The following is a 20,404-nucleotide window of genomic DNA, read 5'->3' as shown; positions in this document are numbered from 1 at the left end:
TTGGGCTGTTGAGATGTTCTTCCCACCACAGGGATGTTGAATGCTATTGTATTATGGTCACTATTTCCAGGCGGTCCTGCTATAGTTACCTCTTGGACCAGCTCCTGCGCTCCACTCAGGACTAAATCTAGAGTTGCCTCTCCCCTTGTGGGTTCCCGTACCAGCTGCTCCATGAAGCAGTCATTTAAAGTATCAAGAAATTTTATCTCTGCATTTCGTCCAGAAGTGAAATGTTCCCAGTCAATATGGGGATAATTGAAATCCCCCACTATTATTGAGTTCTTAATTTTGATACCCTCTCTAATTTCCCTTGGCATTTCATCATCGCTATCACTGTCCTGGTCAGGTGGTTGGTAATAGATCCCTAATGTTATATTCTTATTAGAGCATGAAATTTCTATCCATAGAGATTCTATGGAACATGCGGATTTGCTTAAGATTTTTACTTCATTTGATTGTACATTTTCTTTCACATATAGTGCCACTCACCCCCTGCACGACCTGTTCTGTCCTTCCGATATATTTTGTACCCCAGAATGATTGTGTCCCATTGATTGCTCTCAGTCCACCAGGTTTCTGTGATGCCTATTATATCAATATCCTCCTTTATCACAAGGCACTCTAGTTCACCCATCTTATTATTTAGACTTCTAGCATTTGTTTATTTGTTTGCCCTTTTCTGATGTGTCAGATTCTTTTTTATGTGAATGTTTATCATCTGATCTGGCCCCTACTTTATCCTCTTCCATCCTCTGCTCAGGACTATAACCCGGAGATTCATTAGACTCTCCCCTCAGAGAAGTCTCTGTCCGATCCACATGCTCCTCTGCAGCAGTCGGCTTTCCCCCATCTCCTAGTTTAAAAACTGCTCTACAACCTTTTTAATGTTTAGTGCCAGCAGCCTGGTTCCACCTTGGTTTAGGTGGAGCCCATCCTTCCTGTATAGGCTCCCCCCATTCCAGAAGTTTCCCCAGTTCCTAATGAATGTTAACCCCTCCTCTCTACACCATCGTCTCATCCACGCATTGAGACTCTGAAGCTCTGCCTGCCTACCTGGCCCTGCGCATGGAACTGGGTGCATTTCTGAGAATGCCACCACAGAGGTCCTGGATTTCAGTCTCTTCCCTAGCAGCCTAAATTTGGCCTCCAGGACATCTCTCCTACCCTTCCCTATGTCATTGGTACCTACATGTACCACGACCACCGGCTCCTCCCCAGCCCTACACATAAGTCTGTCTAGATGCCTCGAGAGATCCGCAACCTTTGCACCAGGCAGGCAAGTCACCATACGGTTCTCCCGGTCATCACAAACCCAGCTATCTACGTTTCTAATGATTGAATCTCCCAATACTAATACCTGCCTTTTCCTAGCAACTGGAATTCCCTCCCCCGGAGAGGTAACCTCAGTGCGAGAGGCAACCCCAGCACCATCTGGAAGGAGGGTCCCAACAATGGGAACGTTTCCCTCTGCTCCCGTTGACTGCTCTGCTTCCCTGGGCCTTGCATCCTCCTCAACAGCTCAGGGGCTGTCTGACCGGAGGTGGGACAATTCTACAGTGTCCCGGAAAGCCTCATCAACATACCTCTCTGCCTCCCTTAGTTCCTCCAGTTCCGCCACCCTTGCCTCCAAAGTCCATACGTGGTCTCTGAGGGCCAGGAGCTCCTTGCACCGAATGCACACATACATCACCCGCCCACGGGGCAGGTAATCATACATACTACTCTCAGTGCAATAAACTGGATAGCCCCCACTCTGTAGCTGGGCTTCTGCCTGCATTGTCTCCTAGTTAATGAAGGGGTTGTTTAAAGTAAGAAGTTTTAAATGTAGTTTGGTTTATAGGTTTTAAGGGGAATAAAGGGTATAAGATAGAACCGGCAAGGGACCCATGCTCCCTTCCTGCTCCCCTTCTAAACTCCCTTGCAAAACTCCCTGTTAGCAGCCCCTGTTCGCAAAAAAGTGAAATATTCATTTTGTATGTTTCATGGGGCAGAAAACACCCTACTTATAAAAAGAAAACTTAAAGGCCCACCCTTTTTTTTCCCCTCTGTACTTCTCTTTCAATGATTATCACAGGTTCAGTAATTCCGTTTACATAAAACAAGATTTAACTGTAAATTCACAATAAAAAATTAACTGTGCAGCAGTAAGCAAATAGCTGACAGGAACTGATAATGGATGTCCTTGGATGTGTAACCAGGGCTGATTTCACCATCACACTAGTGGTATGTTATTGGCATCAATTAGTTCCAACAATTTTTTAGCAAATGTATCCTTCTAAAACATGTACTTCTTTCCAGTCTCTTATGCTCTCGGTTTTGCAGTAAAGGAGTTGATGTTTGTGTCTGTGGCTTTCAAAACTCTGATTTTATTGGCACAAATGCTATCTTTTTTCCTTGGCTGGCACTAATAGCACACAGATTAGAGGGAAAAGAATGTTTGTTCATCTTCATACTTTACAGATTGCAACTTCTTTACTTGGCCTTGATATGAAATCCTTAGTCCTCATATCAGTCATAGCGTAAAAGGCCTGCACAGTTCCATACTTGGATTAATCCTTTTCACAAGCCCATAATAAACACTCTTGCAAGCTGGAGAGTATCTGTATCTGAACCCACTTGGAGTGCCCGCCTCAGAAAGCCCCCCTAGAATTGCAGGCATTTCTTAAGTCTGCCTTTTATATTTTTTGTTTTCGTCTCTGGGTTTCAGATGGAAGAAAAAAACAGACAGCTGCAAGAACGTCTTGAGCTCGCTGAACAGAAGCTGCAACAGACAATGCGGAAGGCTGAGACCTTGCCTGAAGTGGAGGCTGAACTAGCTCAGAGAATTGCAGCACTGACTAAGGTACTGCACTGAGAAATAGGTTCATTTCAGAAATGTTTGGTTTAACTTGGTTTAATACATTCTGTATTCCTCCCTACAACAACCATAACAAACAAGGACTTCATTTCAATCTCATAAGAAATGGGGGGAAAATATGCTGTGTAGACACACTGTAAGCAAATGTTAATTACCAGTATGTAACATAATTAATTTTACCCTGGCTTTATTAATACCATTATTATAACTTGATATACCACGTGCCTTGACTGTATTTCTCACAGTCTTTATTGGCAGGTGCAGTAACTACTCTTACTTTAGATTACATTATATTTAAAAAGATGTCATGGATTTCCAAAAAATTCACGAACCCATTTAGTTTTAAAATATGTGAACATTTCCCTTTTAACCAAAAAAATCAAGCTGATAAATCATTTTTCCATAATGTTTTTATACCACATTAATTAGGAGAGACACAATAATCATTTTTACCACAATAAATGATACAAAATTACAAAATTTTTCTTACTGGCATTTAGGATGAGTTGTGTGTGACAGAAACAAAGCCATCCTGAATATTGATTTTTTTAAATTGATTCTTTGTAGCAGTTAATCAAACTATAATTGTAAATCACAAGGAAAAATGTAAAGCCCTAAAGGGACCAAAGACAGTCTGGTTTCTCTGTTAACAATTTATTGTACAACAGCTTTCTTCAAGAAATAAGACAAAAGTACGTTTTAAATTATGCAAAATTCATATATTGCTCTCTACCACATTTTTCAGATGTGCATGCAGTTAATGCTGTAGTGTAGTTCAAAGTATTTTCAACTTCATTAGGACATGTAATTCTCATAAAATATTTAATCCTTCACATTTATAGTCGGATGAAAATGAAAAACTCCATACAGCACAATATGTTACACATGATTATGATTTATTTAAATTTTCTTTTCTCTATCACTACAGAAGATTGTATTAATTTTATTAGGCAACTAATTTTCATATTTTAACAGGTTTCAGAGTGAAGTGGGTTTTAGCCCACGAAAGCTTATGTCCAAATAAATTTGTTAGTCTTTAAGGTGCCACAAGTACTCCTCATATTTTAACAGAATTCTAAAAAAACCTTTGTATTTGTCACTTTTTATTAGGTCTTCAGTGCCTGGGTGGCTTATAGGGTTAGCCTGGCCTTTGTGTAATTTAGTCAAGAAGGAAATAGAATATAATTTCTTTTACCTCATTAAGACAAAAGCAGTATTCAATAATCAAGATTTTGTGCTGTCCACTTTAGGTATATGGGTTGGGAATCTGAAAGGGAACTGGAAATGCTGGAAAAAAGAAGATTCAACAGAAAGGAAGCTGCGTGAAATGACAAACAAATGTTACAGTATTTTGTAAAAACTATGGTGCACATGAATGAGGCATCCCTTGTCGGCTTTAAGTTGTCCATCTGTGATTTATTCAGCAGATGACCTGACATTTTAATGCCCTTAGCAAAATATTGCTTTATATTTAAGATGAAATTTTCTTTTATAAATTCTCTAATATTTTAGGCACCAGTAGTTTTTCTTCAACCTCAAGCATGTCTTCTGTTGCCACCATTTTTTTTCTTGAACAAACACTAACACTTAATATTGTGAGAAGACTATCTCATCTCAGTCATGCAGAATACTCAGTATATTTCAATGCAATATAGTCATTATTCTGATCATAAACATACTAAGACATACATTTCCATGTGCCTTTTTAACAGTCTTTTATTTGATGTGATTAGAGAACTGTGGACAGAATGGACATTTCATCCAAAATGGCCTTCATCCAAGTTTGTAGAAACTCTACAAAGTCAATTGGACTAAGTAATCTATATAAGAGTTTCACTGTTCCAGGGGCTTGATAGTAGTCCTCATTCTCTTGTATCAAACACTGGCAATGTGTGAAGTTGGAGAACTTGCAGGCAGGTAAACTGCAAGTAGGATGTTGAGCAAAGGCAGATTGATAGTCCACTTTTACAGGTCAGGGGTCAGAGTGCAGACAGATATCAAGATAGAACACAGGAATAGGTGCCCAGGGCAGTGGCGGATTTAGAGTTAGTGGGGCCCTGTGCGCAACTTCATTTTTGCATCCTGTGAGGACCCAGCTAAGAAAAAAAACACTCTCTCTTATCTCCCCACTATTTTTCATTCTTTTTTTCTTCATCCTCCTCCTATATTATAAGCAAATTAAAATAAAGTGAGGTACCTCGATTGGGGCAGAGGGTTGGGGTGCAGGAGGGGGTGTGGTACACACCCCCTTCTGACAGCGGCTCCTACGCGGGGGAGTGATCAGGGGATCTCTGCATGCCACTGCCCGCCGGCACCACTCCCGCAGTTCCCATTGGCCAGGAACTGTGGCCAATGGGAGCTGCGGAGTCGGCGCTCGGGGTGGGGGCAGTGCGCAGAGTCACACACACCCAGGGGCTGCAGAGACATGCTGGCTGCTTCCAGGAGAGGCTCGGAGGAGGGAGGTAGAGCGGGCAGGGAGCTGCCTTAGCCCTGCTGCTGGCATGTCTCGGTGAACCCCTTGGGGGGAGAGGGGCAGCATGTCGTGCACTGCCTGGGGTGTGCAGAGATGTGTCAGCAGCCGTCTGCTTCTGGGAGTGGCATAGGGCCACCGGCCACAGCATGCAGGCAGCCTGCCTGCCTGACCCCTTCTATGCTGCCAGCTGGGACTCGGGGGCAGGTTGTCAGATGAGATTTCTCCTGCATTTTGGGGGACCCCCTGTCATTGCGGGCCCCGGGCCACCACATAGTTTGTTTCATGGTAAATCTGCTCCTGGCCCATGGGGCTTCTGGGATGGATTGGAGGACCATCATATCTTAGTTGTTGTGATTTCCTGTTTTCACTACAGTTATCTCGGGGTAGCAACATGTGTTAACAACTGCCTCGGGATCTGCCCTATGGGGAAAATTTATGATAGATCAAGTTAAATCTGCAGTGAAGGAAAAGCTTTAGTCTCTGTGAATATCTGCACAAACCTTTATAGACGACTCCATGATCCTCCCCTCCAACATGATGCCTTCTTCCCCATACATGATATTTATTTTTTGGAGGTGAGGCTGTCTGACTGGAATTCAACATCTTGAAGGGAGTAGTCTGTCAGATACATTTCCCCCTCTGGTATTTTCAAGGAGCGGTCTCAATCCAGTCTGGGGTGATCATCCCCTTTCTCCATTCAGCCACATCAGGCAGTAATATATTGTATTGAGGCAGCTGTTGTAAACAGCATACTCCATGAATTTAGAGGTGAAGAAAAATAAAGTGAAAGTTACAGGGACAGGGGAGAGCAAAGTTTTTAATGGATGTAAGGAATTAGTATGTATTAAGAACAGAGTGAAAGGCTGAGAAGAAATGTGAGGGAGAGGGCAAGGGAGGCAGGAGGAGAGAGGTCACTGAGGGAGGGGGATGGTTTAGAGTACAAGAGAAATATCACTCTTTGGGACAGGAGAGGAGGGAAAAGAGCTAAGGTGGAGGAAGAAGGGGAGATCACGTTAGATTTAATCAACTTTATTTCTGAAGAACTTGACAAGATCCTCTGTGAAGGGAGAGCGGTACAGGAACTTAGGTGGTTTTATGACAAAAGACAGTTGGGATCAATATTTGTGGAGTAGTGATGCTGCTTGATGAAGAAAATGAATGGCAGAACTGAAAGAGAGAAGGAATTTGAAAGTCTATGTGGTCATGGGACTTTCAGCAGAGGCACTTAGTAGAGAATATAAAAGTTGGGGATAAGGCTAGGATTGGGAGTTGTTGGTAGAGACCTTGTGGTGGGAAAAATGGATGAAAAAGGCAGACCTGAGAGAGAAAGCAGAGTGGAGAGAATCACTGGCTGAGTGAATGGAAGAGGGGTATGAGAAGGGCTAAAAAGCCTTCCTCACATGCCGCCCCACAGCCCAGCACCCCCCACAGCCCCACCACCACAACTGCACCATACCCCAACATACACAAACCTCCCCCACTGCCAAGAACCTCCTGCCCCCTCACGGCTGAGTGCCCACCCACAGGCCTCATAGAGACCTACTCCCCCATTCCCTGCCCCCTGGCCACACTAGCCGGTCCCACTGGAAGGTGATTGTGTCTGCCGGGCTGAGCCGGCACCACAGCCAGGGCTGGTCCCAGGGTGGGGATCACTTCGGCCCCTCAGGAGCAGCGCAATCAGCTAGGCTGGAGCAGGAGTTGGGTCTGCCCAGGCCAGGCTCCCTCAGGACCCACAAGCCTGGCCGGACCCAGCCAAGCCCCCCATGTTGTTCCCTGCCTCCTTCCCCCCACCACAATTGGCTGAGACCAGCCCGGCCTCTGCACCGGTCAGGTGGCTCAGCCCCTGGGAAGCAGGCGGGACCCCACAAGTGGTGGGCAGCAGACACCGCTTGGTACTGGAGCAATGCGGAGGAGCAGGGCAGATCCCTGGGATGCAACCCCTGAGAACCCGCCAGGCCTGGCCGCTCTCACTGGCCCAGCAGCCAGCAACCTTGCCCAGCCCGCATGGCAGAGCCCAGCTTCTGGGTGGCACTGGCGAGCTCCCAACAAGCGAGCGGAACCTGCTGGCTGGGAGCTGATGACAGCAAGGCCTGGGCAAGAAGCCAGACCCAGCTGTGTGGATAGATTGTGGGGGTCTGTAATAGGCCCCTTCCCAGTGTGAGCCTGATGCCATGGCACCATTGGCACCATTGTAAACCCAGTACTGCATTGCTTAACAAATCTATTTATACCCCAGTATTCTGGATACATATTTTCAATAATTGTTGCTGAATACCGCACAGTGTATTTTACTGAGTCTCCCAAAGAGAATAACAGAAAATAATTACTTGTGTCTTATATGCAAAAAATGCTACCCTGAGAAAGCTTTAAAAGTTTGGCATTTGATGATGATGTCATATTTGAGCAAAGTCAATACAAAATTGCAGCCAAAAAATTAGCGTAATTCCTTTGGCTGCTAGTATGTTTTCTGATGCACTTTTAAATCTTAAAAGTCTCACTTTTAAAGCATGTTTAAATCTCAGTTGGACCGAAGTCATTTAGTGCAATATCACTCGAGCTTTAAGCTTAAAGTGTACTTAGTTGAATTATAGCTCTGCAAATAAACAATGTACACAGTACACATCCCCATCTAGAATTTATTAATTCTGCCTCTGCATTAACTGGATCAGCAACTGCAGTTAGTTTCCAATGTCCCAAATAGAATATAATTTGCTGCTTCTTAGGTAAATAAGGAGCAAAATTTTAGGAACAAAAGGAGCCAAAAGGAAGTTGAAAGAGAACCAGTATGCTTGAACGTTAAAAAAATATATATATTTTTGGAACTATGACATTGGTCTTCATTCTCACTTACATTAAATTATGTTCACTTTAGACTACTAGAGCAGTATAAAGAGGCTTTGATGTAAATGAAAACCAGGCTCATTGCCTTTTATAATAGAAAATATATCATCAGATACCTTGATGACTGGGGCTCAGATTATTTAAGCAAGTATATAACTTTAAGCATATGAGTAATCTCACTGAAATAAATATGTCTGCTTACACCTACGTTTAAGTACCTTGCTGAATCAGCAGTGTGGATTCTAACATGCATGATAGTCATCATAGGAACTGGATAATCAGATACTTATAAAGAGCCTGTGTGCATTTTGGTCAGAAATATGAATAGAGTTTTTCCTATAACAATAAATACTTTGATATTCTACCCTATTTGTTTTATTGGTGCCTCAGACAAACCATGCAGTTAAAGAATTATCCATCATATAATTTCGAATGAAAATCCTTCCTACAATTTAAAATATAGATGTGAGCAGCACATTTGAATGAAACAGCTGCCCAGACTTCTTTATCAAGAGTATGAACAAGGCAGAACCACATATCAGATGTCTTGAGTGAGGTGCTCTTCAAAGCTAGAAGTAATATGTTTGAACATATAAGGATCTTGCACGTGAAAGTGTTGAGAATAAATTAAATTTAACTTTGCACTCAGCCATTAAACCTCAGAGTAGCTTAATTTTCTAGGAATGATGCTTCCAGCAAGTTCTCTGTGACCCTGAAAGTAAAAGGTTTAAAATAATCTATAATTTCCCTAATCCTGTGTTTCTGCTACCTCTTGATCAGTGATTCAGAGCTCTGAGAACTTTTTTCCAGTCCTAGTACTGATTTTAAGAGTCATATTCATCCAATAAGGGTAGAGAAACTATATCATATGACTTATGTGATGAAATACAACTAACTTATAAAGCTCAAATTTATAACATTGAATACTGAATACTCAATATCGAACTGATTGTGATTGGTCCATATAGTAATAAATAAAAATAGAGTAGTTTCAAATAATGACTAATCCAAAGAAATCACAATCTGCTTGCAGATAATACACAATCAGAAAAAGAGGCTAAATTAATCAAAGAATTATCCGGGACATTTATGTTTACCCTTTACATTTTACAAGTGAATAAACTTTATAAATACTCTGTAGTTGAAAATGATGTTAACTAAATAACATTGTATTAAAAAAACCTAGTGGTTAGGTATAAAACTTCATATATCAGTGTATGTGTATATTCATACTGTTTGTAATAGGAATGAATCCATACTGACAGTTGCAGTTTATATTTATAAAATTGTACATCAGTCTAATTTTGTGTCAATGACTCTTTAGTTCTGATAATACCATTGAAGTGATTTTAAATTATGGTGTACCAATGGTAATTACTTTGATAAATATACCTAACTGTTATTTTGGTAAGTCATTTGTAGATGACAGTCTCACTAACGAAGTATTACTTTATTAATAATGTTAGATGTGTTGAGAGTTTGCTCATCTGGTGACCCAGAGTTCACCTTTTGAGAGAATGACTACTCTGAGCATTTGGCAATCAGGAGCTCACAAAGAACAGGCATTGGTAGCACTGTGCTATCTGTGCTCCTTATGCATGTCTCTTGTTTCCATACCAACAAATTCAACATAACATTCATTTTTACAATGTTACCGTAGACTTCCTTGGTATGAAGGAACATGGAGACCCATATTTTAGAATAAATGACTTATTCAGCTGGGTTCTTTCAGAAAAGTGTTGAATCTTTGGATGGACTTTGATATTTCATATTCAGTACCTATACTGTTTTAAATTACTTTTTATCAAATTAATGCATTTTTATTTATAGGTTCTTCTCTTAATTATGACCCTGATCTTGCAAAGGGATCATCTTGGAAAAGTTTGGGAACTATATTGTTTTACTAGAATAAAAAGGGGTTACTTGATCTTTCTAAAATAGAATCCTAAAACTTGAGTCTTATTTTATATGGTTAATCCTTTGTGTTTTGTAGTAATGAGGGAATCTGGCATTATATTGCACAGTTACTGTAAAATCCATTAATTTAGTATATTCTACAACATATGTGCATTGTTTTCATTCCTATAAAGTGGTAGCAAGAATCCTGAAGAACTTTCTGACATTGGCCTCTCAACATCATATTCTGGTGTTTAGTTCACCATAATTCCAACTACTACATTAGACCGTATTAGCCAGAGTTGCTTTGATTTTAATCTGTAGTAACCTTTCATCAGCCAGCCATCACTAACCTTGAACTTCCATATCTAGGTTGATAGCTTTTTTAGCATTTCATTATTTTTAGTTGATCCACATCAACTGCATCACATCCACCAACTATCAGTGTAGTTTATTCCATATAAAATTCAGTCAAAGTATTAAATTTTCAGTCACACTTTTCATTTAAGCATTCTGTGCTGTATTCTTTTCAGTGTCAGTGTCTTTAGTTCTGATTTTTCAATTTTGTCCCTCTCCTTTTCCTTAACTTGTTAGTCTGATCCAACCTCTTCTACCTCATCTGATGATTATCAATATGTTATGGAAGCTAAGCTACAAGAAATGATCTCCATACGTAGGAAGGTAGTCCTACTGGACTTTACTTTCTATTGCTAAATAGAATCCATCTGATTTGTTTTCATTTATTTTTTTAATTATTTTTTTTATTGATAATCAACCATCGTGCAGTTTAGTGCTTCAGGAGCTTACAATTTTACGATGGCAGGTTTGTGTTCAAACCATGCACAGTCTGCATGTTACATTTGGCTGATTTCATTGCTCATAAATAACTCCAATATTTTGCTGATGCTTGGATGTAACAGGCCTTTGTAGCTGACACATTTCAAGCAATGCTGTTCAGCTGCCTGTTTAAATAAAGTTTATTTTTTGAAAACTAAGTTTGCAGTTAGTAGTAGCTTGCTTTATATTTTGTTTAAACTTTGCTGACAAAGATTTGCAAAGCAATTTAAATTTCAGACCGAGTCTTCCTATTTTTTTTACAGGCAGAAGAAAGACATGGTAACATTGAAGAACGTATGAGACACTTGGAAGCTCAACTTGAAGAAAAGAATCAGGAACTTCAAAGAGTATGTGTATTGCAGACCATTTAGTTTTTGTGCTTATAATTTAACAATATAGGGCCAAATTCTGCCCTCAGTTACATGCCTACAACTCCATTAATTGCAGAATAATGCTTTTGTGAGTCTGAGAGCAGAATCTGTGCTGCATTTTTTCATCAACTTCGTCAACTGATTTAAATCTAGTTTTAGTTGGCTATAAACAGTCTGCTGATACAGAAGTTTCTAATATACCTTGATCAGGAGTTAATATGTATTTATCAATAGATGAACTTAAACTATAATTTCTTCTGTTGCTGGATATTTTAATGAAAATGTTTTCAATCACCATAAAATCTACGCATTTTAATAGGTCATTAATTAACTTGGAAACTTATCATTGTATTTCCTTTGTTCTGTACTGAAGGCAAGACAAAGAGAGAAAATGAATGAGGAGCACAACAAAAGATTGTCAGATACTGTAGACAGACTTTTGACAGAATCCAATGAGCGCCTGCAGCTACACTTAAAAGAGAGAATGGCAGCACTTGAGGAAAAGGTAAAATGCAAAGGGCAGAATAAACTTAAATTGAATAAGGTTACTACTGTATATATTTTATCTGGATATAAATGTGATGCTGATGCTATGATGCACAGGCAAATGTGAACCTAATAGCTACAAATCTAATCAAATGTTTAACATCAAGCAAAATATCAGATATTCATATTCTGGTAGAGTTTTTATAATACTGTGGATAATATATAACTTATGGAGCTTTTACATGTTCAAATCAAGGTACATACTTTCATGAAAGAACCCTCCAAATGCCATTGTGAGGTGGATATTATTATCTCTATTTTTACTGATGGGGAAAAGGAAGCACAGGTGGAGAGCTTACCCAAGCTTGCCCACAGCCACAACATGAGGCTCTGGCAGAACTAGGGTTAAAATTCAGGAGTTCCCAAGATCTGTTCTCATTCCTAAAATGCATCTTCTTTGCAGTTAAAAGTTTACATAACAGATATGTGCTCTTTTATTCCCAGATAAATGTTTCATTCAGGGTAGGAGTGAGATGTATAGGTAAGTCAGTGACCAGAGAAAGAATAAATTATGGAAGTTGTTCTTCAGTGGATTCCACTAATCCCTTTGTTATCTTAAAGAGAAATAAAAAAGAGGTGTGTTTAACACTTGCTTGAGGAGGGAAGGCTGAAAGATGATTAATGTGATGATATTATAGACTCAGCTTGAGGATTTGTGACACAGACATTCAGAAACATTCTCCATTTGCTCTTGTCTTATCTATTGCTTGGCTCTGAACGCATCCTTGAGATGTTTCCTGGGATTATTGGGGAGCAAATTCATGTTTGGCCCTCTGAATTTGAGTATTTCCACTTTAGCCATCCCAATTCCACTCTTCTTCATACATACACAAAGACTGAAATGTGTTTCACTCACACAAAGCCACTGGCTCAGGGACTCTTTCTACAGTCCCAAGCCCCCTTGCATCATTGATATGCTGGTTTCTCGGTCCCCATCCCTTCCACCCCATAATGTGACAACAGGGCTTACATTGTGCAAAGTTGCTCTGGCCCTCGACACCATGATGAATTTCACTCTAAACATCAGATCCCTTTGAGTGGTAGAAAACTCACTAAAGTCTCCTTAAATAGTCGAAGAAAATGATCTATTCCTCTGAAATCCTCATTCAAATACACCTCCAGCCAAACTTCTCCAAGGCAACATGTACAGCTGCAGATTTTTGCTGCTCCTGAGGCAGAATACTGTAGAAAGTAGAGAATATGCTGTCACAGAGAGAACCTGTGGGGAAAAGAATGTGTAAAAATCTCAGATTAAGATATTAGAAAAGTGTCTTCTGTCCTTGAAAGAAAATATTTGGATTGTTTATAGGGTTCTTGATCTGACCTGTACACATTCCAAAAATATTAACAGATTCATATTGAAAATTCTGTGGAGAACAAGATGGATCAGTTCACTTAATTTAGTTAATGTGATCAGATGGCAGCTTCTGGTACTGGATGTTTCCTCCTGTTTAATTTACATTTCAAATGTCTTTTTCTCTCCTAGAATGTTTTAATTCAGGAATCTGAAAGTTTCAGGAAGAACTTGGAAGAATCTTTACATGACAAGGTACTATATAACTCTCCTATTTTATCTGTAATCTCATTGTTTTATTTAGAAAAATCATCTGATATTTGAATATGAGAAAATATGTTTGTGGTGTACTTAACCTCTCAAACTGGCCCCTGGAAGTGGATCAAATAGCAGTAAAATACTCCTGAGGATCCAGGAGTAGATGGTTCTTTACCCATCCAGTTGCTTAAGCTAGAAATTGATGCTAAATGAAAATGCTCCTAAAAATATAGTTTATGGTTGAAATTCTGGCCCCATTGAAGTGAATTGACTTTAGTGGGGCCAGGATTTCACCATACAAATTGTAGTTCTTTAAAAGATTGGTTTAACAGAGATTTTCATGTAAATGGTTATACGTCTTTAGTTAAAAAAATAATTATTTGATTTGATACATTTACTCTAACAGGTGCAGTGAAATTATACTAACCATAGCTGAAAGGTGCCTTTTTGAGTTCAGGGCAATTTAACAACAAAACACTGGTTTAGTGAATCAGTCAAATTAATTATAAATGTTTATTCCAAACACAAGTTTTTGGTTTTATTTTAAAGATATACTTGCCTTAAAGGCAGTAGAACACGAAAATGCATCCACCTTTAGATTTATACATAAAGCATTTTTGCAGTGTGTCCAATTAAATTAAAATATATAGTGTGGAATGGAAAAAATACTGCTACGCTTGTTCCTAAGGGGAAAATAACTATTACCATATGACACCCAAAACGAACATGAAATGAGGAAAATGGTAAGCGAAAATATCTGTTTAAATCTATTGTTATTTTACCATAAAGTAATTTTGTAGAGAGGCAGGGAGATTTTGTGGTTAAGGCACTGAACTAGAGCTCAAAAGATTGTGATTCAATTCCTGACTGCAACAAATTTGCGGTGTGACCTCGGGCAAGTACTTAATGTCTCTTTGCCTCAGTTCCCCATGTGTAAAATGGGATAATAAACCTTCCTTTCAGCCACTATTTGTCCTGTCTGTTCAGACTGTGAGCTCTTTGGAGCAAAATCTGTCTGTTATGTATGTGTACAGCTCCTTGCAAAATGGGGCCACTAGGTACTAGCATAATGTAAATAATAATGATATTACCTTCATATGTAATACACTATTACAAAAATATTTAAAATATCTCTTGTCACTTAATTTTGGGTTAGGAATGTGGCAGCTGTATATTTTTTTATATTTACAATTTTATTAATTTCCAATTCCTTGCTTTGTTTTAATTATTTTTTAGAAATTCATTATTATAGGGTTACCATACGTCCGGATTTTCCCGGACATGTCCGGCTTTTTGGGCCTCAAATCCCCATCCAGGGGGAAATCCCAAAAAGCCTAGGGAGGTAGGGCGCGGCGGTGCAGGGCCAGGGGCCGGCGCGGTGCTCGGCAGGGCCTGGGGCTGGGGGCGCGGGGCCGGCACGGTGCTGGGCCGGGCCAGGGGCCGGGCCGGGGGTGTGGGCACTTGGCTGGGGGCCAGGACCAGGGTCGGCATGGTGCTCGGCCAGGGCTGGGGCCGGGGGCATGGGGCCGGCGCGGTGCTGGGCCGGGGGCATGGGCAGTTGGCCCGGGGCCGGTGCGGGCGCTCAGCCGGGGGCCGGGCCGGTGGCGCGGGCACTTGGCCGGGGACCGGGGCCGGGGCCGGGACCGGCGCGGTGCTCGGCTGGGGCCGGCGGGCGCGGGCACTTGGCCGGGGTCCGGGACCAGGGTCGGCGTGGTGCTGGGCCAGGGGCCGGCGCGATGCTGGGCCGGGAGCGCGGGCACTTGGCCGGGGGCTGGTGCGGTGCTCGGCCGGGGGTGCGGGCACTTGGCCGGGGCCCCAGCCGGGCGGGAGACACCGGGGCCAGAGCCTCTTGGCCTGGGCCGGCCAGCCGCCAAAGGGAGCTGCTAGGCCAGGGGGGCCGGACTGAGCCGTGCCGCGCCGCACCGAGCCGTGCCGCGCCGCACCCCACCCCAGCTTACCTGCTGCCTCCCTGTTTCGGGCTTCCCGCGAACATTTGATTCGCGGGAAGCAGGGGAGGGGGAGGAGCAGGGGGCGGAGCGTTCAGGGGAGGGGGAAGAGTTGGGGCGGGGCTGGGGGCGGGGAAGGAGCGGAGTTGGGGCGGGGCCGGGGCCCCATGGAGTGTCCTCCTTTTTAAAAATTAAAATATGGTAACCCTAATTATTATGACAGAAGAAAGCTGAATTGTTTTGTGTTAAAAAAATGCAAAACTATAGAAACCTACCTCTTTTATCTAGCAACTGTTATAACTGTGTGTGTTCAAAATTTGGCCAGTTTTAAGAGGTGCAAAGTGGTGATTAGCACTTCATGTCTGCTGGCACTGCTGGAAATTGAGGTTTCTGAGCACCTCATAGAAGGTCTCATCGGCTCACAAGATTGAGCCTTAAGGCCCCAATTCAGCAAGACACTTAAACATCTGCCTATCTTTAAAGAAGAGGTATCAGAGGGGTAGCCGTGTTAGTCTGAATCTGTAAAAAGCAACAGAGGGTCCTGTGGCACCTTTGAGACTAACAGAAGTACTGGGAGCATAAGCTTTCGTGGGTAAGAACCTCCCTTGCATCTGAAGAAGTGAGGTTCTTACCCACGAAAGCTTATGCTCCCAGTACTTCTGTTAGTCTCAAAGGTGCCACAGGACCCTCTGTTGCTTTTTAAAGAAGAGGATTACTCACAAGCATAAAGCTAGGCATGTACTTAGGGACTTTGCTGAATTGGAGCCATAAGTCAGTGGGACTTAACTACGTGCTTAAAGTTAAGTACTTAAGGGCTGAAGAGAGATGGACTTAAGCATGGGCTTGAGTACTTTCCTGAATCCTAGTCTTACCTGGTTTGCAAGTTATTCATCACTTGGTTGGTTAGTAATAGTCATTTCTAGCAATGGCAGCATCATATGCCACCATTCCACATATTTTTGAAAGTGCATTCCTCAGCATTTTTTCTTATCAGCCTAATTTTGCTATTAGTGCTTCTTTCAAGTCATCATCCACGGTAAATGGTGTTTACTTTGCCTTTTCAGCCCTAAACTATTGTTTTAGTTTCTTCTTCTTTTCTAACACAAGTTGGATAAAAAAATGTAATTTTCAGGCATGAGCCCTTCACAAAGTTTCTTCCAGCTTGTGAGGATATAGTAAGGAGTACTAAACAGCCTTCTCTCAATGCACAGGCATTATTAACAGTAATGGCATTTGCATGGGGTCATCAAAAGGAAACTATGGCTGAATTTATTTCCTATTTTAGAAGTCAGTAACTAATTTTTTTAGAGTTTTATATTCAATACAACTGCTCTTAAAAACATTTCTCCTATTTTCAGGAAAGATTGTCAGAAGAAATTGACAAACTGAGATCTGAACTTGACCAGTTGAAAATAAGGGCTGGCTCTTTAATTGAACCTACATTGTCAAGGTAACTTACAAAAATCATAAAGTAATTGAACTTCAAGACAACATGTAAAGATTGTTCAAGACTTTATAACAAGGATGTGTTTTCAATAGACATTAAAAACATTTTTTTTAAAGTTAGCTGTTCAATGGTTACTATTGTCCCTTTTGATTGTTTTTCATAATATAGCTGGGGCCTAACATAAGTGAGTATGTATTACCATATTGCTAAGATCAGAATCAAGTCTTCTGTTTTAAACTCTGTTATACTTCTAAATTATACTAAAATACTTCAATAATTTCCAGGAAAGTCTGAAAATAGAATTCCAGTTGCCACCTTTAACACTAGAATTGATTAACAAATTTAGAGTCATACACCAACAATTATATCTAACTGTTATTTTTCCCTTAAGTGAGAGTTAACAAGGTTTTGCTTAGTGCATACAGTAAGGCCCCGATCCTTCAGCTTATTGTGCAGGCAAAGTTCAGCAGGGTTCCTCACAGGCACAATGATCTGTCTACCAAAGTTTGTTGAAGGATCAGGGACGAACTAATAATGAGACATGAGCTTTTTGAATACAAATCTTGTCTGCTACTGATAGCTGAAGATAAATTATTTGGGAAAGCTGTTGCTATGGTTATAGAATAATAGAATAATTTTCCTTTCTATCCAACAATGTCCTTTAAAATAAAATTCACACCTGTTTCTCCTGCCTTCATTTCGTAACTAGCAAGCTTAATATGTTAAAGTGTAGGATTTGTCAGCCAAAACACATGGTACAAAACTAAATTGAGGAAATTGTAATCTGAATCAAGTTATTTTTCCTTGAATGCTGTTATATTTGCCTGCATAAGCTACTATACACCCTCATGTTTCTGAGAGAGATTGCTCAATGTTTGTTTTAAACTCTTTTTTTTACTTTCTTATACCCTTTATTTTATTTTATTTTATTTATGCTGTTTATTTGATATATAAGGAGAAATATAAATTAATGTAATGGACTCAAGCTTGTTAATTGTTATAACAGTTTCTCACTTTGTTCTTTTGAAACTTGAGTTATGTGGTCTCACACACACACACACACACAAGTTTTATATAGCGCCTTTCTCATGAGGATCTTAGAGTGCTTTATAGACATTAAACCATAATTCAGCCTTGCAACACCACTATGAAACTGGCAAGTATAACCTCCTTTTCAGAGATGGGGAAACTGCTCCACAAGCAGTGTAGAATAGAGCAACAGTGTTTAATTGCAACATACGCTCTGTGTCAAGCTGTATGAAGCGCTTCATAGTGACACTCATGGTTTTTTTTAGAGTGAAGACCACATACTTGCTTAAATGAAGAGAACTTCTGGACAAATCTCAGCACCTGGCACAATGGTTACTGCCCCAGGTGTAGCTGCTTACCTGCGACCTCTCACCATCATGGGGGAAAAGCAGTCTTATTTTCTTATCACTCACTGCCTTGCTGGCTTCTGTAAACACATCCTCATAGCCTGTGCCTAGGTGCTGTCTCAGCTCCATGAGCTGCCTTACAACTGTTCCCCTGGAATTCAGCAGTGCACTCTAAAAGTGTTTACTTCCCGATCCCTATACCCACATTTACAAAGCTGCTGCTGCTGCTGGAACTCTTCACTGAGTGTGGGTAATACAGTGAATTCCTGATGCTGAGATCCCTTCACTTGTACTTGAATTCTTCTACCTCTCAGGAATGGAGCAAGGAGAACTCATCCCATTATATAGGCTGGTCTTTCAACAAGGAGGATACAACATGGGCTTATGTGGCATTATGAGGCTGGACAGTAGATGAATGTCTACTGGCTGGAGACTGGAATCTGGGCTGCCTCCTACTGTCTGCCATCCCATTGCAGAGCTGACAGGCATTGTGTACACTCTCTGACCTAATTTAGAATGGGTGTCACATTTTTCAGACATATACACCTAAAGGGTGTATTCACATCCCACTGCTATAAGTCATGCACTCCGGCATTATTTAGAGGGTCCTAACTGTGCATGTGTCTTCCAGGCGCAATTTTCCATTGAACCATAAGGATTTTCAAGAGCCTCCAATAAGAGACTACACAAAAATTCACACTGAATACCCTGATGGGTGTGTGCAAAACAGCCCACAGTATGTTTGCAGTGTATTATCTTGAATTTTTCAATTTACATTAGGAATATGAAGCTTTTTAAATTAACAATTACTATTTGTAGTTTGTACTCTGGAAGAATTAATAAGTCATTCTCATTGTTTGTAATTAGTAATTTTATTTCAAAGTTGAATGTTCAATTCAAATTTAATTTTAAACATAAATATGTTTGGGAAATGGAATGCAAATCACATCATTGATTTAATTTTCATTTTCCTTGCATTATGTTTAGAATAACCATTTCTGGCTTAACACATTAAGAAGTTAGTTCATTTAAAGCTAAAATCAAAGTATTCTGAAGTACTCAAAATAACAAGGATTTTTTATTATAGGAACATCCACACAGGTTATAACATAGCTTTTCAAGGTTGTCACTAATATTTACCAGCTCAAACACAAAATCTACTTGCCCACCCTTCACCATTATGATTTATGAAGGAAAAAAATAGGAGACTCACCATTTATGACTATAGGGATCTGATATATGCTGTATCTAGGAACTAAATCCTAAGACATATTTTACAACATATGTCTCTGGAATTGTTTATGGCTCTTATCTCATACTTCAGAGTATGTGGTATCTGTCTTCCTTTTTGTTTTGCTGTAGAATATTTATTGTTGGTTAAAGGTACCATATTGGCAGCTTAGGACAATGAAACCTTGATTTGTTGTTCACAGAATTGGCACAGTACATGTAATAAATGGCACTATCGCTCTTTACAGAGCATGGTGTATGTGCCGATGAGTTCTTTTATAGCTGCTGAGTTCGATGCGCGAGTAACAGTCCTGTTCACAGGTAGGGCACACTCACACCCTAGCAGTGCTCTGAATCCAAGCAGCAGATTCTTTCCTCCTCAGATGCCAATCATCACAAATCTTGATCCAGTCTGCCTTGCAACACTTCACTCCATCTACAAGCTGTCTCCACCAACCAGAGCGGCATTCCGCTCTCCTTTCCCAATCATTCAGAGAGATTCCAATGGATAATTAAGTCATCTTTACAAGCATCCCAAAATCTATGCAGCAGTCTGCCTCTTTCTAGACCCTTCGTGAGCTTCTGAGTACTACACACTCTTTGGGATCCTGTAATCTGGCATTCACTTGTCATGTCCAAGCCACCTGAGTCTTTTCTTACTAATCAGTGTTCCCATGGATGATATATCAGCTCGATTTAACACTTCCACATTTGTCACCCTGTCTTGCCATCTTATTCGAAGAATTTTTTGCAAGCATTTGATATAAAAGCTGTTTAATCTTTTGGTATGTTTGGCGAAAGTCATCCATATTTCTGAGCCATATAGAAGAGTGGATAAAACACATCTCACATAAATATGGATTTTCACTTTAGTTGATAATTTGTTATTGTTCCAGGCTTTGTCTTGAAAAGTTCCTGGCTGATTTGCCAATTCTACTAGTGAGCTCAGCAAGAAGATCTACATTGCTGGTAACAGTAGAGCTAAGGTAGCAAAATTGGTCAATACCATCCAAACAAATACCATGTAAGATG

General features: G+C 40.6%; 1 protein-coding gene across 7 annotated transcripts in view; it reads left to right on the top strand.

Annotated features, from left to right (window-relative positions):
• The window catches only part of PPFIA2 (PTPRF interacting protein alpha 2), a 634,690-nt gene that overhangs the window by 509,961 nt on the left and 104,325 nt on the right, over positions 1–20,404 (top strand). For 4 of the 7 annotated variants that reach the window (XM_034772198.1, XM_034772206.1, XM_034772187.1 and 1 more), the window contains 6 exons: positions 2,708–2,842; positions 10,662–10,748; positions 11,168–11,251; positions 11,649–11,780; positions 13,308–13,370; positions 16,678–16,769. In XM_034772198.1, the coding sequence (XP_034628089.1) occupies positions 2,708–2,842; positions 10,662–10,748; positions 11,168–11,251; positions 11,649–11,780; positions 13,308–13,370; positions 16,678–16,769 (593 nt within the window). The remainder of the gene's footprint in view (positions 1–2,707; positions 2,843–10,661; positions 10,749–11,167; positions 11,252–11,648; positions 11,781–13,307; positions 13,371–16,677; positions 16,770–20,404) is intronic. The other 3 variants (XM_034772232.1, XM_034772222.1, XM_034772215.1) reach the window with 1 other exon arrangement.

This window comes from Trachemys scripta, chromosome 1, assembly GCF_013100865.1.
Source record: "Trachemys scripta elegans isolate TJP31775 chromosome 1, CAS_Tse_1.0, whole genome shotgun sequence".
NCBI lineage: Eukaryota > Metazoa > Chordata > Testudines > Emydidae > Trachemys > Trachemys scripta.
The sequence above is the reverse complement of the archived record's forward strand: the minus strand, read 5'-3'. Positions and strand labels throughout refer to the sequence as shown.